This window comes from Cavia porcellus, unplaced genomic scaffold (assembly GCF_034190915.1).
Source record: "Cavia porcellus strain 051 isolate PalLab524CR breed Dunkin Hartley unplaced genomic scaffold, mCavPor4.1 scaffold_9, whole genome shotgun sequence".
Classification (NCBI taxonomy): Eukaryota; Metazoa; Chordata; class Mammalia; order Rodentia; family Caviidae; genus Cavia; species Cavia porcellus.
The window spans coordinates 70,457,142-70,478,804 of record NW_026947492.1 but is presented as its reverse complement, the minus strand read 5'-3'; the positions used below and the strand labels follow the sequence as shown (position 1 = coordinate 70,478,804).

At 53.2% G+C, this 21,663-nt stretch overlaps 2 protein-coding genes across 8 annotated transcripts in view; one reads left to right on the top strand and one right to left on the bottom strand.

The window, feature by feature from the left end:
* The window catches only part of Apbb1 (amyloid beta precursor protein binding family B member 1), a 31,041-nt gene extending 13,716 nt beyond the window's left edge, over positions 1-17,325 (top strand). For 3 of the 7 annotated variants that reach the window (XM_063256625.1, XM_005001659.4, XM_063256626.1), the window contains 12 exons: positions 8,175-8,350; positions 8,456-8,512; positions 8,596-8,681; positions 8,791-8,854; positions 9,203-9,352; positions 9,693-9,820; positions 10,211-10,325; positions 10,466-10,550; positions 10,809-10,892; positions 16,265-16,380; positions 16,495-16,671; positions 16,753-17,325. In XM_063256625.1, coding sequence (XP_063112695.1) covers positions 8,175-8,350; positions 8,456-8,512; positions 8,596-8,681; positions 8,791-8,854; positions 9,203-9,352; positions 9,693-9,820; positions 10,211-10,325; positions 10,466-10,550; positions 10,809-10,892; positions 16,265-16,380; positions 16,495-16,671; positions 16,753-16,920 — 1,406 coding nt within the window. In that variant the 3' untranslated portion in view covers positions 16,921-17,325. Of the gene's footprint in view, positions 1-6,675; positions 6,701-6,786; positions 7,021-7,151; positions 7,175-7,200; positions 7,349-8,174; positions 8,351-8,455; positions 8,513-8,595; positions 8,682-8,790; positions 8,855-9,202; positions 9,353-9,692; positions 9,821-10,210; positions 10,326-10,465; positions 10,551-10,808; positions 10,893-16,264; positions 16,381-16,494; positions 16,672-16,752 lie in introns of those variants that run through there. The other 4 variants (XM_063256627.1, XM_063256630.1, XM_063256628.1 and 1 more) reach the window with 4 other exon arrangements.
* Positions 17,326-17,450: 125 nt separating this feature from the next.
* Smpd1 (sphingomyelin phosphodiesterase 1) lies at positions 17,451-21,390 on the bottom strand. Its single transcript, XM_003465319.5, has 6 exons — positions 20,887-21,390; positions 19,686-20,458; positions 18,993-19,164; positions 18,686-18,762; positions 18,329-18,474; positions 17,451-18,209 (listed from the first exon to the last, which is right to left on the bottom strand). Exons 1-6 carry the CDS (start codon positions 21,190-21,192, stop codon positions 17,800-17,802), a joined length of 1,884 nt encoding a protein of 627 aa, XP_003465367.1. The 5' UTR covers positions 21,193-21,390; the 3' UTR covers positions 17,451-17,799.
* Positions 21,391-21,663: the final 273 nt, after the last annotated feature.

The following is a 21,663-nucleotide window of genomic DNA, read 5'->3' as shown; positions in this document are numbered from 1 at the left end:
ACCTTAGGGTGCACCCACAGGAGTGGTCCCTTTTGCCAAATCACCGCCGTGGGCTGACATCTGGTCTGCAGCAAGCAGATTTTGAAAGGCTGTCCTGGGTCAATCCTCTGTAAAGTAGCTCTACTTATGGCCTTTTCAACCCTCTCTAAGGCAACCCTGGCCTCTGGGGTGAACTCTCTGGGGGAGGCAATGTCCGGGTCCCCCTTCAAGAGATCAAACAGAGGCTTTAAGTCAGAATTGGAGACATGTAAGTAAGGTCTGACCCAGTTTATATCTCCTAATAACTTCTGCATGTCATTTAAAGTGGTGAGATTATCCGTTCTGATGGTTACCTTCTGCGGAGAAACCAGAGTAGAGGAGAGTTTGGCACCCAAGTAGGTCACCACTTCTCCCCCTTGAATCTTGTCAGGGGCAATGTTCAAGTTAGCCTTTCTCAGGGCCTTGACCAGTTGGCCTAACATATCTTCTAACATTTTTGTTTCCTTTGCACTGATAAGCAGGTCATCCATATAATGAACGCATCTAATCTTGGGGAAGGCTTTTCGTATAGGGGTCAGCAAGGAATCCAAATAGATTTGACACATAGAGGGACTGTTGGCCATACCCTGAGGTAGGACCACCCATTCGTATCTGAGATCAGGGCTCTCCTGGTTAACCGTGGGCAGGGTGAAGGCAAATCGATGGGTGTCTTCCGGATGCAGGGGAATAGAGAAAAAACAATCCTTAAGGTCTATGACATAGACTGGCCAATGTCTTGGGATCGCTGAGAGTGCCGGAAGCCCCCTTTGAACTGCCCCTAAGGGTTGCATCTGCGCATTGATCGCTCTCAAATCATGGAGCAGCCTCCATCTGCCTGATTTCTTCCTGATGACAAAAATGGGGGTATTCCATGGGGAAGTCGACGGCTTTAAGTGTCCAGCTTGAAGCTGGGTTTTTATTATTTCCGTTAGTGCTGAGAGCTTCTCCTTGGGCAGGGGCCACTGAGGTACCCAAACTGGACTTGGGGACTTCCAAGTGATTTTAATCGGGGTGGGTAGGAGAACTTCTTCAGTGGCCCCTAGAAAAAACCCAGGCCATGTCTGCCTTCCTTCTTCTCCATAGGTACAGGGGAAGTCTGGCCCTGTAGGGCAGAGCCCAAGCCCTTGCCGGGGATATACCCTTGATTCTTAAGCATGCCCTTGGCCTGAGGAGAACAATTGGATGTAAGGGTGACGTCCATCTGGGTAAGGATGTCTCTCCCCCACAGAGACACTGGCAGTTGTAGGACAAAAGGCTGGAAATGACCCTGGTGGCCTTCCTCATCACACCAAGGCAGGGTTATGGCGCTAACCTGAGGAGCTGTCACCATCCCTAACCCTTGAAGTGTGTTGTCTGCTGTATTTGTGGGCCAACTAGAGGGCCAGTCCTTCTTAGAGATGATAGACCGATCGGCCCCAGTGTCCAAAAGCCCTGTAATTTTTCTCCCATTTATTCTCAATGATAACATGGGTCTTTTGTCAAGTGTCAAATGCAGCCCTTCGAAAATCCCCGACCCCGCGCCTGGTCCCCTACCGCCCCTGATCCTCTGCTGAGAGGGGAATTTTCCGTGAAGGCTGGGGAGCAACAAAAGCTGCGCTATCTTATCTCCCTCGTTAATGACCAGAGTTCCGTTAGGGGATCGGACCAGAATTTTTATGCGGCCTGTGTAGTCAGAATCAATGACTCCGGGGACAACAATGAGACCTTGCAGGGCAGCTGAAGCTCTACCCAACACCAGTCCAACTGTCCCCTCAGGCAGCGGTCCACAACACGGGGTTTCTACGATTTGGGTACCCAATTCAGGCGTTAGTATGAGTCTGGTGGTGGCACAGAGGTCCAGTCCTCCCGAGCCGAGCGTGGCTCTTGTGAGGTTTGGCTGTCTCGAGGGGACATTCTCAGGGTCCGGGGGCCCACTCCTTGGAGGGGCCCCCTCTGGCCGTTTTTTGTCTCTGATAGCTGTCTGCCACTCAAGCGGTTTCCGTCACTATCAAAGATGGAACGACAGTCCTCAGCACGGTGAGCTCCTTTCCGGCAGCGCCTGCAAATCTCCCCTCCCCCTTGGACGGATCCGCCGGAGCGATTCCTTTGGGGGCACTCACGCTTCAGATGCCCTAGCTTTCCGCAAGTGAAGCAGGCGCCTCCTTGGGGCCTCTCTCTGGCCTTTATTTTGTTATTGGTAGCCGCTGCGAGCAGGGCGGCCACACCTGCGTTGGAAAGGGGGCCCCCTATCTCCCTGCAAATTCTTATCCAGGTGTTTAAGTCCTTGTTCTTATGTGGTGCGATTGCTGCCCTGCATTCTTTAGTACATTGTTCGAAAATCAGTTGCTTGACCAGTGGTAGAGCTGTCTCCTTACTAGGGAAAATCTTTTCTGCTGCATCTTGCATTCTAGCCACAAAATCTACAAATGGTTCTGCGGTGCCTTGAACTACCTTAGAGAGGCATGCGGATGCGGTCCCAGAGCCGCTTACCTGTTTCCAGGCTCGCATTCCAATAGTATTGATCTGCTCGTAGACTGCACTGGGGTACTGCGTTTGATCTTCAGCATATTGCCCCTCCCCCGTTAACATGTCTCTGCTCCATCCCCTATGACCCCCGGCAGCATTCCTCTCTGCCTGTTCTGCTGCGTACTCAGCATACCAAGCCCTCCAATCCAGATAGCTGCCAGCTGGAAGGCAGGCCTTAGCCAATTGGGCCCAATCCCCAGGCGTAAGGGGAATAGAGCAGAGATTTTCTAGTATTGCCACCGTGTATGGAGCTTCGGGGCCAAAAGTCGTGACCGCGCTTTTCAACTCTTTTATCTGCTTAAGGTCAAAAGGCTCCCACACATTCCTACCCTGGCCTGGGGCAACTTGTATGGGGTACACTCCATAGGGGCCCACGTCTATCCCTGGTTCCGGCATCCTTGGTCCTGCCCACCATTTAGAACGCCAGAGCGAGCCATGGAAGTATCTTGAACCCCGAGGCGGCTCAGCATAGGACGGTGGCGATGGGCGGGGACCGATAGTAGCCGCCAGTCTCCTAACCTCACTCTGCGCCCCCTGGTGGCACAGTTCCTCACGGCGCACCGCCTCCGGAAATAGGTCCCAAGGTGGGGCCGAAGGTAATTTCTCCTGTCGCCAGCAGGGGTCAGCAGAGGGTTTCTCTTTTTCTCCCTCCGCGTCCCCCATTGAGATGGCGCGGAGCTCGCGTCGGAGACCCCCGTAGATGCTTTTCCTGGACTGTGCTTCTTCATAATAGGAATCAGACGAGTCCGATTCCTCCCCCCTGGGGTCTTCCTCCCGAAGGGAACCTTCCCTAGAGTTTTCAGCTTTCGCCCGTTCGAAGGCTTCTCTCACCTCTTCGATACCTGCACCATGGACAGCGGGCGGGAAACCCTCGTTTTCCTTCTCTAAGCAGGTATGTATCATCTCCCACAAGGGGCGAACGGAAGGGGATAAGTCCCCGCCGAGCTCGGCAGAGGCCAGATCCCCCCCCAACCTCTCCCATGAAGGCAAAGTCAAACGTCCCGTGGGTAGGAACCACGGGGCTATCCGGTCAATCTCGGCAATAAACAGCTCGAGAGTGGCACGACTTACCCCAAGATCTTTTGTTTTTAACAGTCTCTTAAGGGCCTTGGCTAAATCCCCAGCCTCTTTGCTCGGTAATTGGCCCATATTCTATCAAAAGATACCCTCGGGTGGCTAAGATCTGCTCACCTCGATACCTGGCGTATGTACACCAGGGGAGTTAAGAAACTTGCCCTGTAGGTGCGCGCCACCCAGGGCCCAGGCGTACTCCCAACTTACCTGGCCGACGACCTCTGCCGTGTGGTAAGCCAAAAGCGGTCTGTCTCTGCAGTACGGGGGTGATCAGCTCCCCGTACGGGCCACCAAAATGCGCCGCGCGGCCTCTGAACCCCCGACCGGCAGGGGAACTGACTCACACGACACACCAGAATGCAGAGACAGAGGTCGCGTTTATTGACTCTCCACACAGGTCGTCCCCGGAACGTTCCTCCCTGATCGGACTCTCCAGTGGGGCTCTCTCTGTTGAGTAACCCCGCGTAGTCCTCCACTCTCTATGGTCTGCGTGTCTTCTCTTCCTCTCTACCTCCTGCTCTGTCCTTATATCTATAGTCCTGTCCTATAGGGTAACAAGGCGTGGCAAAGTCTGATTGGGGGACATCAGCTGTAGCTAGGCAGAAGCTGAGGGTAAGAATACGGAAGTAGGAAACGGGCGCCATCTTGGCATCATTCGATGGGAGGGGTAATCTACTGAAGGCTTCGCTCTTTCCTACAGGCCTCATCTGCTTAGGCAGGTCCTCTGGCTCGGCTCCCGACAATGGGGGGATATAATCCTAATTGAGCAGTTCAAGGGAACTGAAATCGATGCAAAATGCCCCATTTTCCAAATGTCTACAACTGGCTGAGGGTGGTGGCACACATCTGTAATCCCAGTATTTGGAAGGCTGAGGCAGGAGGATCACCACAAGTCTGGGGCCAGTTTGGTCTACATAGTGAGTTCAAGGCCAACCTAAACTAATAGCAAGATCTTGTCTCAAAAAAAGAAGTTAACAACTAATTCTGTTTTGTCAAAATCAGCGCAGGTCACACAGTCTGCCTGAGGCTTGCATCAGTCTGCAAGTTGCAGGTGACTAGTTTGCCACCCTAGGACTGTGAGTTCTGGTCACTTAGTCACCATGGGGTGGCTCTCTGAGGGGAGGACAGAAAAATGGAAGATCTGGCATGAGGTTGCTGGGCTTGGACAGTGTTTTCAGCAGGCTTTGGGGGTGGCAAGGAGTCCCCGGGTGGGTGTGGGTATTAAGGTAGAGAGTGGAGCCAGTCCCAGAAACATTGCTCACTCTTTTATAACTGTGTTGCTATGACTGTGAAGGCCACAGTGGAGGTTTGAGCTCCTGTGGGAAGGGGCTTGGATTGAGCAAAAATCATTTTATCTTTCCTGTCCTAGGATCTCCACAAAATCATCAATTAAATGTATAAATGCACGAATGCATGAATTAAGTTTTGGATTGAACAAAAATCATTTTCTCTTTCCTGTCCTGTCCACAAAATAATTGATTGAATATATAAGTGCAAGAATATACGAATTAAATGAATGAATGAGCTATGCTATCTATTGGATTTACACTCTGCATCAGGCCTTGTCCTAAATACTGGAATGTATACTATGGGGCAAAGACATTCTAACCCCCTTGGCATTCACAGTCTAGTGGAGGCACAGAATTAGTTATAATCAGGCTGATAGCCTGGGGGAGGTTAGGGGAGGTATAGCAGGGATGCCTTCTCTGCTTATGTGTGTAGTAGGAGAGAGGGGAGTAGGTCAGCTTGAGAAAATGACCTGTACACTGATGCTTGAAAGGAGGAGTAGGTGGTAGGTGATGATCAAGAAGAGGGAGGCTGGGCTTGGGTGAAGATGAGGGATCTGTCCCATTAACAGCAAGGCAGAGGGAGTGCAGGCAGGTAAGAGATAAGATGAGAGGCAGGTTATCAAGAGCATAAACAGTACATCAGGTCTATGCAGGAATTTGAATTTGTCCTGAGAGCAATGAGAAAATAGTTAAGAGTATTAAACTGGGGAGCAACTTGATTTGTTTAGCATCTCATAAGAATCACTTAGGCTGTAGTGTACAGCCCAGATTAGAGGTGACTGAATAGGAAGGAGGATACCCCCATTCTTATGAGGTGCTGATATCACAATAATCCAAGTTTAAAAAAACAGGCTAGTTGTCTGGAGTGTGTTAGTGATGTGAGATGGAAAGAAAAGGGAAGCATTAAGGGAATCACTGATTCCTGGCAAGTGAGGACACCTGGCTTAGCCACTGTGGCATTTGACAATGAATGCATGAACAAAGGGTAATGTATGAACATTTGGATTCGTGAGTGTCCACATGAATCGACAGAGGAGCGAAAGTGCACATTCTGGAATAAATGCATGTCTGTGGAAGCAAAAGCCCCAGGTGAGCCTTGCTTGGAGAGAGATGCGCCAGGCTCCAGAAGGGCCTCCCAGATGGTCAGGGGGCGGGGAGGAAGGAGAAGCTGCCCCTCCAGGACAGATCGGAAGGATGAAGCTCTTTGAGGCAGGAAGTCACAGGCTTACAGGGATGGCAGATGGAATGGTGCATGTGACTCAGGAGATAGGGAGCTGGCCCCCTGATTTCAGAAGTGTATGACCCTCCAGGAAGCAGGCTGGGGCTGTGATGGATGGAGCTCCGGGTGCTGGTATTCCTGGAAGGTTGTAGTAAGAGAATTCTAAGGGAGAAGAAAGCTCTCTGGGGAAGAGCAGGGATTTGCTGAGTCTTGGCTGAGTATCAGAACCTGACACTCGGGAAGTAGTGGTTGGAGGGGCAGTGGAGGCTGCCTAGAAGGTAGGTGAGCAATAAGAACCACTCCTCACTGGATGTCTGTGGACCATCCTCATTTGTAAGCTGAGATGGTGAGGCATTTAACTTACATCAGGTGTGCAGACACCTTGGCGTAACCACACCCACTCCCAGCCCCTCTGTGGCTGGTTGCCCAGCAGCCTGGATCTTGAGATTGTCTGTCCCTCAGTGCTGCCTCTTGGACCAGTGAGGATTCCTGGTTTCCCTGGTAACGGCTAGCACGTCAGCAGTCTGGGCGCTCCCAGCCAGTCCTGGTGCTGCGGTTGCCGAGGAGACGCTGCAGCCTAGCTGGGCCCTGGCAGGTGAGGGAGGGCGGGTGTTTCCCCAAACCCTAGCTCTAGCTTGCTAGGCTCCAACCCACAAGAACCAACCCTTGGGTTCAATCTGCTGGGCAGGTTCTAGACAGGAGAGGGGTCCCTGAAGGCCTTGAAGCCACACCCTGTTTATCCTTGGAGGTATAGATGCTACAGGGCCTCAGGTGGCTGGGGTATACCCCAGAGACTGAGCCTGCTAGTGTTCCTAAGAATGGGCTCGACAGTGGCATTGAGACAGTGGCATTGACGTGATCACTGGAGTGTGGGTGGAGATTCGTGATGGGGAAGGAAGCCAGGGTAAAGAAGAGGTGAGTGAGAAGGGTGGAGTCTCATGAGCGCCCCCCCCCCACTTCCTGGCATTCCCATCCCCAGGAGGTTCCTTAGTGTGGTGGTCTTGGCCCCTCCCTAGTGAGCTCCGGGCGAGAGCGGGGGAGGATCTAGCTTGGCAGCCGCTCTGCCCTGGTGAGAAGGGGGCGGGATGAGCTTTTCTCTGCAGCCCAGCACCAGGCTGTGAGCCCAGCTGGCTGGGCTGGAGGGGCTGTGAGGAGGGAGGGTGGAGGCAGTAGGGGCCAGGGATGTTCGCCATGTTCTCCCAAGACTTCTTCCTGGCCATCATCCTGCAGGATAGTAGCCCAGGTGAAGGGCAATTCGGGGCCGGCTGTGCTGTGGGGTGGGGCTGGCAGGGACAACAGAGATGGAGGATGTGTGAGCTGGGTGACAGAGACAGAAGGGTGTATGTCACAGATACATGGTGTATGTGTCAGTGGTATGTGCATGATATGTGTACCTGTGTGAGTGTGGCAGCAGGGGTTGACATACGCTTACTGGGTGTATGGCTACCTATATGTGTGGTACCCACACATGTGTTTGGGGTCACAGTAGTGTGGTATCTGCACACCCATGTTGCAAGGCTGTTGTATATAGTTTCATGTGTGTGCACCTCTGCATGAGTATGTGACTAAAGTTGGTGTGTGTTTGCCTCCACTCACATGCACCTCTATGTAATACCCAGCACTTGCATTTGCTGTATGTTGCATATCTGTGTTTGTGTCTGCATGAGTGTGTGGTAGAACTTACATATATTGTATGTCTGTGTACTTGTGTTTCTGTTCAGAAGCTGCTGAGTGTGCATACCTTTGTATACCCCGAGACATGGGTATGTAAGGAGGTTAATTGGAGCCACCCAATATCCTTTTTTCCTCCTTGCTTCCTTCCTTCCCCCTGTGTGGCTGTGTTAGACAGTACCAGGGCCCAGGAGGAGCTGTGGGCTATGTTCCCTGCTGGTGGCTCCCCATGTAGTGACTCCCAACTGTAGGCCCTACAGGCAAGCAGGAATCATGCTGTGGACAGCCCCTCTCCAGCTCCTTCTCAGCTGTGGGGTCCCAGGATGGGGAGTGAGCATAGGAGTCTTCTGTCTGCTTGTTTGGGTGAGCTCAGTCTCACCAAGCCTGCCACCTGGCAGATTCCTTCTGGAACCCCAACGCCTTCGAGACGGATTCCGACCTGCCAGCTGGATGGATGAGGGTCCAGGACACCTCAGGGACCTACTACTGGCACATCCCGACGGGGACCACCCAGTGGGAGCCCCCTGGCAGAGCCTCTCCTTCACAGGGGAGCAGCCCTCAAGAGGAGTCCCAGGTGAGGTTCACTGGCCTGTTGTTTCTTGACCAGGGTTCGGTGTGTGTGTGTGTATGCTGCTGGAACAGGGTGAAACAACCACTTATTGCTCCTGTCTCCTCCCAGCTCACCTGGACAGGCTTTACCCATGGAGAAGGCTATGAAGATGGAGAGTTTTGGAAGGTGGGTGAGGGGCCATGCTTCGACATAAGGATAGCCAGAGAAGGGCATCCGTTTGTCTCTTATTTCTCAATCCCTTTCCCAAGGATGAACCCAGTGAGGAGGCCACAATGGAGTTGGGACTGAAGGACCCTGAGGAGGGGACATTGTCCTTCCCAGCTCAGAGCCTCAGGTGAGTCGGCAGGTGCATTGGGCTAGCAGTGAGAAGGATCTGTTTGGAGGGGGCTTTGGGATGCTCCACATATTGGGGCACTGTGTTAAGTGTTACCATCTGCCTTCAGTCCAGAGCCATTGCCCCAAGAGGAGGAGAAGCTGCCTCCACGGAATGCCAACCCAGGGATCAAGGTGTGTTCACAACCAACACTCACCTGTGCACCCTCATGTGCAGGACAGTTCCTCATATGCTGCTTTGGAGGTGCCTTGGGTCTCAGTGAACCTCCTAGATCCTGGACAAGGAGCCCTGTGTCTGAGCTCAGTTGTTGACTCAGCCCAGGGACATGCTAGGGACCCTTCCAGGCTTAGCTGCATACTTTCGTGTACCAGCAAGGGTCTCCCCTGCAGTCTGCTTCTCCTGACCCCATCCTGTTTGGGGGTTTCACAGTCACAGTGCAGGTCTGATTATGAGTTAGGAGCTCTAGGTGATTCCCATGTCAGCTCAGGCCCTCCCCCTTCCCCCTCTTCTGTGTCTGGCAGTGTTTTGCCGTGCGCTCCCTAGGCTGGGTGGAGATGACTGAGGAGGAGCTGGCCCCGGGACGCAGCAGTGTGGCCGTCAACAATTGCATCCGTCAGCTCTCCTACCACAAAAACAATCTGCACGACCCTATGTCTGGGGGCTGGGGAGAGGTAAGGGCCTGAACCCAGGAGTAGCGATGTTATGCATGTGTTCGGGGCATTATGAGAGATGGGAGATCTGACCCGCCCAAGACAGTGCCAGGAGAGGGGGGATTGGTCTACCTTGAGTGGGATGGAGAGGACCCAGGCTGGTGACTGCCTAACAGTGATGGCCATGACAAGAAAAGTCACAAGAGAGGACATGTGAGCTATAGTAGAGTGAGGCCCACAGATGCACCAAAGCATCCCTGCTGCTCCTTCGGCTGTGGCTAATGTCCCTGGAACTGGAGGTGGCTGAAATCAGCCACCTTCCCTGCTGGGGTACCACTGAGTCTGCTTCCTGGGCCTGCAGGGAAAGGATCTGCTGCTACAGCTGGAGGATGAGACACTGAAGCTGGTGGAGCCACAGAGCCAGGCACTACTGCACGCCCAGCCCATCATCAGCATTCGAGTGTGGGGCGTCGGGCGGGACAGTGGAAGGTGGGGACCGGGCCTGGGATTCTAGGGTGGGTGCTCATCCAGCAGTTAGAGTCCTCCCTAACTCTGTTCTTTGCCTCTCTTGTGCTGCCGGACCCAGAGAGAGGTACTATGCCTATCTGGCTTGACTGAGCCCCCTCCCACACCTGGACCAGATGCCTGGAAGTGCCCAAGCTCCCCTATTCTGCCCTGGCCCTTCCTGCCCGCTGTGCTGGACCATTATCCCCAACCTAAGCATGCTTGCCTGTCCCCCACCACCTCCCTCCAGAAGACAGCATTTATAGGGTACCATCCAAGGAGGAACTGTGAGGGGCAGGGAGGCTATGGGTGGGTGGAGGCCAGGCTCTGTGCCTGATGGTTCCAGAAGACACTGAGGCACCCCTCCCCCAACAGGGACTTTGCCTACGTAGCTCGAGATAAGCTGACCCAGATGCTCAAGTGCCACGTGTTTCGCTGCGAGGCACCTGCCAAGAACATCGCCACCAGCCTGCATGAGATCTGCTCGAAGGCACGGCCCCCTCCACTCCCTGGACTAGCTGCCACCTTTGCTCTGCAAGGGTGTGGGTGGGGTCACTGAATGGGGGTGGGGGACTCCAGGGTGAAGAAGCTCTAATAGATCCCCCTCCCTTCTCTTCTTTCTTTCCTCAGATCATGGCTGAACGGCGCAATGCTCGATGCTTGGTGAATGGACTCTCCCTGGACCACTCCAAACTCGTGGATGTCCCTTTCCAAGGTCAGCATCACAACCTTTGTGCAGCTCAGCTTTGCCAGCAAAGGTGGGGTGACCTGAGAAGAGGCAGGAACTCCTAAACAGACATGGTAGAAAAAGGAACATGGACACTTTGGATACATATGTGGGCAGACTTTGGTTAAAGGGAAATGGGTGAAGGAGTGCATGTTGGGCTTTGGTTGGGCAGCCTCTACACTGGTGTTGGGGACCAGGAGTTGGCAAGATGTGCCTCTATACCCAGCCTTCCTCCTCTTCCCGCAGTGGAGTTTCCAGCACCGAAGAATGAGTTGGCACAGAAGTTTCAAGTCTATTACCTGGGGAACGTGCCTGTCGCTAAACCTGTTGGTATGTGTGTCTTGTTTACCCAAGGCTGCCACCTTGACCCTCGAACTCTACCTCCACCTTCTCCTTTCAATGCTTCTACTGGACCTTCCTCATGTTTGCTATCCCCGTGCTCCTCAAAATTCACCCCACTTTCCTGTACCTCTGTCCCAGCTGTAGAAGCAGTCTCGTATCCTCACTGTGCATTTGCCATGTGACCAGTGTAGAGCCAGGTGCAGAGGGAGACCTCAGTCCTGCACCCACTGTGGTGGGTTTGGGAGGCGGGTGTTAGGTGATTGGAAATACCTGGCAGTGCCCTGAAGCTGGCTTCAGTATTACAGCACCAGCTTGGACCATGGGCATCTAGAGAAGAAAGCAGTGAGCACAGTTGGCATTTGTTATCCTTTTGTTATATTTAATTCTTGACAATCCTGTTTACACCTATGGCACCAAGGGTAGGGACTCAGCTTTCATAGTACTTGTCGTTTGTTTATTCAGTTAACAAATAGATTGAAGACTATCAAGTTTGGGGGTGTGACTTAGTCAGTGAGGCAAGAATGGCTATGGTTTTGCTTTAAGGGCATTTATAAAAAGTTACAGTTACACAAATAAATATGTCATAACAAATTGATTTATTTGTGGAAAGAAAGTAGCAAGGTATATCAGAGGAAGTTCATCCAGTCTCAAGGATTAGAAAATATTTTCCTGTGAAAGTGACATTTAAACTGAGTTTTAAAAAAATATGAATAGGAACTAGTGTGATAAAGTGGGATGCAAGTCGGAACAAGATAGGGTAGGATTGTTCCAAGCAGAATGAGTGTGTGTGTGTGTGTGTGTGAGAGCATGAGCTGAACATGGTGGCTTAATCCTGGCTCTCAGGAGGCTGAGGCGGGAGAATTGCCAGTTAGAGACCGACCTAGGCTACATTGTAGGCTCAAGTCTATCCTAGTTTACACAGTAAGACCTTGTCTCAACTCTATTCCTTTCAAAAAAAAAAAAAAAAATATGATCCATTGTGGAGAGTGTGGGGGAGTGATACAGGAAGCATTGACATTTCTGTTTTTCTTTTTTTTGACACAGGCTCTTGCTATGCAGTTCAGACTGGCCTTGAACTCGCAGTGCAGGCTGGCCTCGAACTCTCAGCAGTCCTGCCTCAGCCTCTCAAGTGCGGGGATTACAGGTGTGCACCGCCACACCCAGCCATGCACTGATATTTCTTGCTGGCAGTGATGAGAGCTGGGCAGTAGTCACACTCAAGTGACCTTATAGGGAAGGTTTGCGATTCGGTCTTCAGCCTAAGCATACTAGGGAGTCATTTTTGTTGGTCACCTTTCCCTTATTATACCTGAGACAATCAACTTATGGAGGAAAGTTTTGTTTTGGCCTGTCATTTCAGGTCCTGTCTGTGGCTATTTGACCCTGTTGCTTTTAGACTTAGCAGCCATCATGGCAGGAGGAATGAGACAGAGCAAAACCCACTCACCTTGTGGTCAGGGAGTAAAGAGGAAGGAGAGGTCGAGATCCCACAACCCCATCAAGAGTGAGGGGTGCCCTTTCACTTGAGAACCCCCAGCTTGGCCTGCTTCTTAGAGGTTCCAAAACCTCCCAACAGCTATTGGGGCTGAGGGCAGACTACCCACAAATGGACCTCTGGGCACGCTTCTCCAAGCCATAGCACCCTTTGGAGGTTGTAGGAGTGCGCTTGACCTGGGCAGGTGTGGACCTTGCAGTAGTCACACCTACTTGTGAGGTTGTGGGTATAAATGTTGTGAGTTCAGTCTGGGACTTGGAGAGTTTGAGGAAACTGCACGGTAAAGTCAAGTTGGTAGTGAGACACACAGGTCTGGAGCTGAGATCAGAGATCTGGGCTGGGGACAGAAACGTGGGCATCACTGGGCTGCGTCAGTAATCAGAGTTGTGGGTCAGCCCAGAAGTTGGGCAGCCTGAAGGGGAAGGGAAGCAGTGCTGGGCCTGGCCTCAGGACCCTGCAACACGGATGGAAGGAGGCTGGCCATCCCAGGACAGTGAGGGTAGGAGAGAGGTGGTGGAAAGGAGAGACTGTGTTGAGGAGTGGCTAGGTGTCATGGAGAAAGGCTCTGAGGAAGAACGCAACAGGTGAATGAATAAGCAAATGAAGGAAGGAAGGAATGAGACACCCCCAGGTTATGGAGCCAGGAATAATACAACTAGAACTCAAGCCCTGGTCATCCATTCTCTGTCCTTCCCTTCAAACCATGCTGAGTTGGGGGTGTGTGTGTACCTTTGCACTGAGATGTATGCCATCCCTCTTTATCTTTTACTTTGAGATACAGTCTTGCTAAACTTGAATTTCTGATCCTCATGCCTCAGCCTCCCAAAGAACTAGGGTTATAGGTGTGCATCACTGCACTCAGCTAAACGATGCTGATTTTCATAACCAAACCCTTATATTCAAAGTGGCATGAATGAGGCTGGGGCAGGAATACTGTGGGGGTTTCTTTGGTCGTCGTCGTTTGTTTTGATTTTTGTTTTTTTGAAATAGGGTCTTGCTCTGTGGCTCAGCATGCCCTTGAACTTGTAATATTCCTGCTTCAGCCTCCTGGATACAGGGACTATTGGTGTGTGCCACTATACCTGACTTGAGGTAGGAGTATTGTGAGTTCAAGGCCAGCCTGTACAGTTTAGAGACCCTGTCTCGAAAAATAAAGGGTGGGCCCTAAGTTCTATAAAAACAAACCAAAAACATCTTACATTCGGAGAGGGAACCTTTTTTTGAAAAGGTAGAGATTGGGAAAGAAGACGTGGATTTGCAGAGAGGATGGGGTATTCCCATTGCAATCAAATGGCCCTGCTGAAGACCTGGAGCTGAGGGTCTGAGAAATGAGTTCAGGGAGCAAAAATGAGGCTTGGTTGACGCCTGCACCTTTATCTGTGATTCTTCTCCACAATCAGCTTCTAAATGCTTGCTGGCTCTTCCAGTCGTTAGCCACACTCCCACATCTGTGCCTTTTTCACCTGCCACCTTCCACAGATCTTTGCAATGCTACAGCCACCTGCAGCCCGTGACTGCCCCATCAGCAGCACTGTGGTTGTGCTCTGGTTAAGCTGGAGCTTTTGGACCAGGGGTTTCTCAGCCCACTTCCTGCTCTATCCGCATTCCTTTCTAAACATCGCTTCTCCTGAGACTGCAGTATTCATACCTTAATGATTTACTCTTCATTCTCAGCAAGTGATTACTGAGTAATTGATTTATGCCATGCATTGCTGATGAGCAAAAACTAATAAAAGTTCCTGTCTTCAAGTAGCTTACATTCTAGCAAAGAGATAGAGAATAAAATGAGTACATTATATAAATGTTAAGGCAAATGTTAGAAGGCAACAATTGACATGAAAAGAAATAAAAACCATAACAGAATAAGGAAGTTGGGAGGGCAAGTGATAGCAAGGGCATAAGTTTTAGTCCTGTGTTGTTCCCAGATCTGACCACCTTGTCCCAGACTACATCTGTTCGTTGTTCTTGCCACTTTGCAGCCAAGCCCTCTTAGACTGTGGCCAGACTCCACCCCATCTGCATATTCAATTAATTATGATGCCTCTCTTATCCCTGTGAACTTTGAGATTTCCTATTGCCCTGGCCTAAAATGTCATAGACATTGCATCCTTCTGCCTTGCCTTTGAAACACTCTGCAGTATGCCCTTGTTCTCCACTCCTGCCTGTATGGTCACCATCCTGAGGACTTGGTCTCACCAGTTCGGTACTTGGTTCCATCAGTTCAGTCCACTTTCCAAAGCTGCCTGGAAGGTGACTTATGCATCTGGCTTCTTTCCATACATTAGCCCAGTGTTAGAGCTGGGGACATAAACATGAATTAAACATGGGCTTTGTCCTTGGGATGGCCACAGTCCAGTGTGGAAAAGGGTTTCCAGCAGTTAGAAGATACTGTGGTAAGAGCTGTCTCAGACTTCTTCTCTCCCTTCAGTGGAGAAGCCTTTCCAGGCAAGACCTGAAGGATGAGAATCTGCGTTTCTCAGACAGCCAGGGAGAGTGGAGGGGCACTCCAGACAGAGGCTTCTCCATCAGTCACAGTCTGTCCCACGGGGGCATCATCTTCTCTTGCTTTGTATTCCCCATCTGCCTGGCAGGCTGTTTGCCAAAGATTAGATATTAGTAAGTGACATATAAATCATTTGAGGCTGAGAGAGCAGTCAAATTATGAGGCTTGACAGCTTAGATGAGACCAGTGTTTGGAAGACTCACATCTTTGGGAGAGAAATCTGGGTTTGGTGCAGCCAGAAAAGTAAGATAAATAAGGCCAAAGTGGGGAGAGACTTTCAAGGAAGAGATTTGTTCTCGGCTTCATCCTCTATCCACATAGGTGCCATATGGTCTACTCCTAGGGCCTTGTGGTGGACACAGGAGTTCATAACCTCTCTGCTCATACGCACAGTGGGAATTGGACCTGTGTCTCTGCCAAGCCGTGCATTCCTGTGTTATTTCGCTGCTGCATTTGAGTAAAAGTGGGGTGTGTGAGCGCCTGTGTAAAAGCATTTTGAGGCAGAGAAGATCATTGTGATTTTTTAAAAATGTAGTTGAATATTTCATGAAAGTTTTTTTTTGTCTTTTTGAGACAAGGTCACCCTGGTACTGTTCAGGCTGGCCTTGAGCTCACTTTGTAGCCGAGGCTCTTCTCAATTTGCAATTCCTGCCTCAGCCTCCCAAGTACTGGGATTATAGATGTTTACCACCATGCTCTGTGTCATTGTGTTTTAAGAGAAAGATACTTACTTAAAAGCTAAACTCCTCAGGTTTCTTGTTCATTGAACACATCATAGAATTTTTGGAATAAAGCTAAAATTCTGAAGATGCTTCTAGTTCTGAAAACTACAAATATAGAAAAGAGCTGCAGGAAAGGCAACCCTCATCCGACTATGTAACTTAAAGCCTATGGCCTGGTCTCTAGAAGGTTTAGTTTCCTCATCTATAGAAATGGTAATGAAGACTATTGTGAACCGGTTGTGTGGGCATAAAAGAGGCAATTCACTGCAGTGACTTAGCACAAAGTGACACAGTTCACTCCTCAAGGGGACACCTTAAAAAAAGTTGGATCCTGGCCTGGCTGACTTGGGAGTCAGTGTCACCGTATAAAGCAGCCTGGAGTCTGAGCGTAGATGAGCAAGGCAGTCTAGGGGGATGGAAGGAGGGGCAGAGGCAGTAAGATTCAAGGCAGAAAAGAGAGGCATCCAGCTCCAGAGATGGAGGAGGACAGTTCCCAGGAAGAGGGACCCGTATGGCACTGTGATCAAGGCTGAAGGCTGGCGCAAAATAGGGGAGCAAGAGTTTGTGCAGAGCTCTGAGGGCTAGGGCAGAACTGGGGCATCTGTCTCATCTTCACAGGTGCCGTGCTTGTGTCTTCTAGGGGTAGATGTAATTAACGGGGCCCTGGAGTCAGTCCTGTCCTCCAGTAGCCGTGAGCAGTGGACCCCAAGTCATGTCAGCGTGGCCCCTGCCACCCTCACCATCTTGCACCAGCAGGTAAAGAGCTGGGGTAGAAGAATGCAGGGCAAAGGAAAGAGGTCCCACTAAAATGCACGTGCCCAGTGGACCAGAAGGCTGGGGAGGGTTCCTAACCGGGCTCCTTCCCTCCAGACAGAGGCAGTGCTGGGGGAGTGTCGGGTGCGCTTCCTGTCCTTCTTGGCTGTGGGCAGAGATGTCCACACGTTTGCGTTCATCATGGCTGCCGGCCCAGCCTCCTTCTGCTGCCACATGTTCTGGTGTGAGCCCAATGCCGCCAGCCTCTCTGAGGCTGTGCAGGCTGCATGCATGGTAAGCAGGTAGGACAGCGGGGTGGTGGTATGACCTGGCGTGGGGCCGGGTGGAGAGTGACTGCCCTGTCTGCCTCTACAGCTCCGCTACCAGAAGTGTCTGGATGCCCGCTCCCAGACCTCCACCTCCTGCCTCCCAGCACCCCCTGCGGAGTCTGTAGCCAGGCGTGTAGGGTGGACAGTGCGCAGGGGTGTTCAGTCGCTGTGGGGCTCCCTCAAGCCCAAACGTCTAGGGGCTCAAACCCCATGAAGCAGCCCTCTCCTCCTCCCACTTGCTTGTGCAGGGGCCCAGGGAACTCAGGGGTGTGGGGCAGGAAAGGGCCCTGATGCTGTTCCCAGGCCTTGGGTCCCCCAAGCTACCCCTCCTCAGGAGCTGAGGTTCCCTGCCCAGGGGCTGGAGAAGACAGCTGATCCCATCAAGGAAGTGATAACACTGCATTAATAACAAGAGGAGCAAAGAAGCAAGGCCAGCCCTGGGCTCTCCATCCCCAGTGTTTGAGGTGGAGCAGGAGGAACTGGTCCAGGCCAGACCATCCTCATAAGGCCCAGAAGGATCAGAAGGAGGATGGGACTGGTGTGAGCATGGGTCCCCTCTCCACCGCTCTGCGGGTACCTCCACTGTACTGATATCACTAATAAAGCCTCTCTGCGCTGCTGTGTGCCTCTCTGTGCCTGCACCACACCAGTACCCCCTACCACCCCCTACATCATGATCCTGCTCCCAAGGTGCCTATGCCCTGCCTACCTGAAAGTAAGAAACTGGGACAGTCACAGGGGATCTGGAGTCCAAGTCTCTTTATCTTTATTTCATCATCCTGGCAGATCAGGTAGCAGTAGCATCGACCTCAAGTGACAGCTCCTGTCTGGCTGTCCAAGGCACTTCGGCCTCTGTTCCGTGGCTGTGATAATGGACAGCAGTCTAGGTCCTGGGTACATAGAGAGCAGGCAAGCCCGCTCCCACATGTGGCCAGCCTGGCTCCAGGAAGGAACGTCCTGTTTCGAGGCATCCTTGGGGCCCGAGGATAGGCTCTTCCACAGGATGTCCTTGCCAGGTTGAATGGCAGCAGCGCTCTGGGCTTTTGCTGCTTTCCTAAGACATGAACAAGCGTTCCCGACTGTACCTGAGGTCCTAGCAGAATGCGGGCCTTGGCGACCAGCGCTGGACATCTGGGAAAGTCCCATTGGGCACCAGGTGGCGGCAGAGCGCTGGGCTGTCAGCACGGGCGGAGAGTTGGGCGCACAGAGTGGTGAGGCGGCAGGGTGTGCCGCAGGGCTCCAAGGGCGGGTGGCCCTTGTGGTAGAGAAACCAGAAGGTCTGGAAGAGCTGCGTGTCATCCCGCATGCGGTATACCAGGTCGTGCCAGGCGGCAGGCAGTGCGTTGGGCAGCCCGTAGGTTTCCCGAGCCCTGTAGAGGCGCTGCCAGTGCGGCGTGGCTCCCGGCACATTTGCCTGCGTTAGGTTCAGGATGTAGGTCTCGTGATCCAGGACCACGTGGGAGCTCCCGGGGTAGTTTCCATCGATTTGGTAGACCCGGTACCCTGCAAGGAAGGAAGGCGACTCCAGACAGGGCCACATCCAGGCTGCCCCTGGCTGCCTTGGCCCCACCCCCTCTCTTCCCAGCCACCCCAGGTGAGGGGGACTCTTCTACCTCACTCACCAGGGTTAAGGCTGATGTAGGTGGTGGCGCTAGGTGCCAGGAAAGCTACGGACAGAGGCCGACTCAGAGTCTCCTCATCATAGAAGATCTCAAACTCATCCACGTGTGTGTGGCCGAAGAACTGACCAGCCAGAGTGTTCTCATACCTGGCCAGAAAACGGAATTGTAATTAGAAGATTAGGGGTGGGGGAAAGCTGGGGTGGGGTATGGGCGGTGAACAGAGATCTGGGGAGTTTCTCTTTCTCCATCTTCCTCTCCGCAGCCTACAGCACCCCAGAGACAGTAAGATGCTCAAAAGAATTTCAGCCTTTAGACTCTTCTCCCCCTCTTCCACTCCTTCACCTGGTCCAGGCCTACCTAGACACAATTCGATAATAATTCCAGCTCCAGCTCTTCAGGCAGTGCCCTGGGGGAATGTGGCCGATTATATGCACCTGGGGGAAAGTTGAGGGTAGTTATTAGGGCATCACGGGATCAAGACAGTGCTGGCCATAGAAGGAGCCAGCCTTTCTAAGAGTGACCATGAACCGAATCCCCCAGGATTGCTAAAGAAGCACAAAAAAACAAGCTTCTCTGCTCCCAGGGGCTCCAGCTTGGCAGGTGCCTGCTCCTCCCGCAGCCCTGGCAGCGCCCACTCTCCCAGGCTCCCCCCATGGTCCCTCACTTTGTCTCCTCTGTCCTCAGCAGCCTGAAGCTCTCCTATGAGCCACTGGAGCTGTCCAGCAGGATCTGTGGAGTTGATCAAGAGCCAGAAGTTCTCACGGGAACAAAAATTCATATTGAGAGAGATGAGGCGGAGGCCAGGGCGTGGGGAGAGGGCATAGAATCCCCCAATTCTGAAACAAAGTGAACAAATTGGTGGTGGTGGGGGGATCAACATTTGTTTGTAATCCTAGTCCTGCATGCCTGGTCCTGTGTTAAGCAGAGACATACATGATGTCATCCTCACATCTGAGGAGCCCACAGTCTAGCTGACGACCAAACAGTACTAATTATGGGGCCTGTAAAGCAAAGAAGAAAGGCTCAGAGGGCTGAAGGCTCCAAGAACTCAGGGGAGAGGTAAAAGTGAGCTAGAGGTGGAAGCAGAGGCCTTTTCTGAGGGAAGATGACCGGGCTTGGGTATGCTGGGAAAGGTGGTGGTGGTGGGGTGCTTTAGAGGCCACTGGGAGCACATGGGGCATGGAGGGTAGGCTGCTAGCTGTCTGAAAGAGGAGGCTGGAGATGAGATAGAAAGGAAGGTGGAGTCAGGCAGTGCCAGTGAGGAGCTAGGGACTCAGGCTTGGGGGTCCCTGAAGTGCAAGTTCTCTCCCTTTGCTTTCACCCACCTTTCTGTTCCCTTCTTGAGTTAATGAAATACCTGAGGGTTTGAAGGGCTTCAGTGGTCAGCCAGGGCTCCCAGGTCTGGGCCATGGCCTCATACAGCCAGTTGGAGGACTGGTTGCCTTTTATGAAGGGGGGAGGGAAGCTATTGACAGGAGTGCTCTCGTGGTTGCCAACAGCAGGGTAGACTGGCACCGGCCCGAGGAACTTCTTCACGAGGTCAGTGATGGTGTTCAGGGCCCGCAGCTGATCCTTTCGGGACTGCTGCCAGACATCGTGGGCAGGGATGTCTCCTGTCCAGTACACCATATCAAAAGGGCCAGCCTGGCCCAGCCCACTCAACATGTTCTCCAGGGTCCGCAGGGGCAGGTCACACTTGCTGTACTCGCCCCAGTATCCAGCGCCCGGCTTCGAGGTAGGGGGCTGGCCAGAGCCCCGGCGGCAGCACAAGGGGTCCACACAGTTAGGGTCTGTGCCCTCCAGGTAGTCATGATCCCAGTGCAGGTCAGTGAGGAAGAGGATGCGGCTGACAGGGGCACCCGGGGCTGGTGGGCTGGGTGGCTTGGGGGGTGGCTTTGGCACTGCTGGCAAAGAAACATTCCAAGACGAGAAGACGTCCCAGTGCCCACAGGTGGAGCCCAGGAGCAAGCCACAGGCCTCAGATGGGCTCAGCACCGAACGGGTCCATACTTCTACCATGTCGTCCTCAAAGAGACGCACAGCGGACTCGCACACGTTGGGGGGCGCTATCTTTAGTAGCTTGCACAGCGAGGTGGCCACGGAGCCCAGGCGCTCCACATTAGGTTCCTTCTGTGGTGGGAGGAGCCAGAGGTGAGAGGTCAGAGACACATCAGGAGACCAGGCCACCCCTGCAGCCACCCACTGGGCCTCCCTGTATGCAGGAGGGCTGGGCTGGACTCGGTGCCACCAGGGTTAAGAGACCTCAGTGCCTCCTACACAACACCTTGTGACTCAGGCGGCACCGGTCGGTCCTTTACTTCCTCTTTTAACTCAGTGGCCAGCTCAGGAAGCTGACTTTCCCGGGTGCTGTCAAGCTTTCCCCTCACCTTGCAAGGGTCACATGGTGGTGGTGGGGGGTAGGTGGCACCAGAGGTCCCCAAAGGGAAGCAAACTTCCTAAAGCAAAGCATCCAGGATGCATTCAACTCTGAACTCCACCTTAGTCCTCCTGGACTCACACCCCAGCAGGTGCCCCCCCCCCATTTTGCAGCTGCTCACCTTCAGCCCGAAGTCGATAGCGGTGAACAGGCCTTTGCAGACTGGACAAGTGAGGTTCCACCACCCAAAGGCGGCCTGGAGCTGGGGCGCCGCGCCACTGAACCTGGAAGGGTAGTTTTGAGCAGGAAGAGGATGCGCTCCGGCAGGAGCCCAGAACATCATGGAGTCACACAGAATCAGCACCAGCGTCAGGCTTAGGGCGATCCACAGGCGTCCCAGACTGGAGGCTTCTGGGGGTCTCTCAAATCCCTGATCCCAGCCGGACCTGGGGTGGCCGTGGCCTGGTGACACTCCGTGGCAGGGCATTGCCAGGCTTCCCGGACAGGGTCGGTTTGCCCCTCCGGTCCGCACTGGCCTAGGCCTGGCTGGCCCTCAGGGCCCCGAGTGCGCTGGGGACACCCGATTACCCTTCGCTGTGGTCAGCTGCCGGCTAAGCAGTCAGCCGCGCAGCAGCTCCACCCCTTCCTGTTGGTCCAGCAGCTGATCCGGCACAGCACTGGCAGTCTTGTCAACCCGGCGCGGAGGCGGAGCGCTGGGACCGCCCCGGGTCCCGCCCCGGTCCCGCCCCGGTCCCGCCCCGGGTCCCGCCCCGGGTCCCGCCCGGGACGGTCCCGCGACCGCGCCCTGTTCTGCAGAGAAGGCGCCTGCCCGGCTGGGCGTCGTCTCCGTGCCCTGGCCGCAGGAGGTGGCCTGGGGCGGCGCAGGGTGAAGAGGGGGACCCCAAAGAGGCCTCGCACGTGCTCTGCGCACCTAACGGGGGAGGCTGCGGAGGGCCGG

Excerpts from the sequence above, each read along its gene's own strand:
- Smpd1 (XM_003465319.5), bottom strand. The coding sequence starts at position 21,192 with ATGCCCTGCCACGGAGTGTCACCAGGCCACGGCCACCCCAGGTCCGGC. Across the intron at positions 20,459-20,886 it reads CTATCGACTTCGGGCTGAAG|AAGGAACCTAATGTGGAGCG; the intron begins GTGAGCAGCTGC and ends CTCCCACCACAG. Across the intron at positions 18,210-18,328 it reads CTACATCAGCCTTAACCCTG|GGTACCGGGTCTACCAAATC; the intron begins GTGAGTGAGGTA and ends CCTTCCTTGCAG.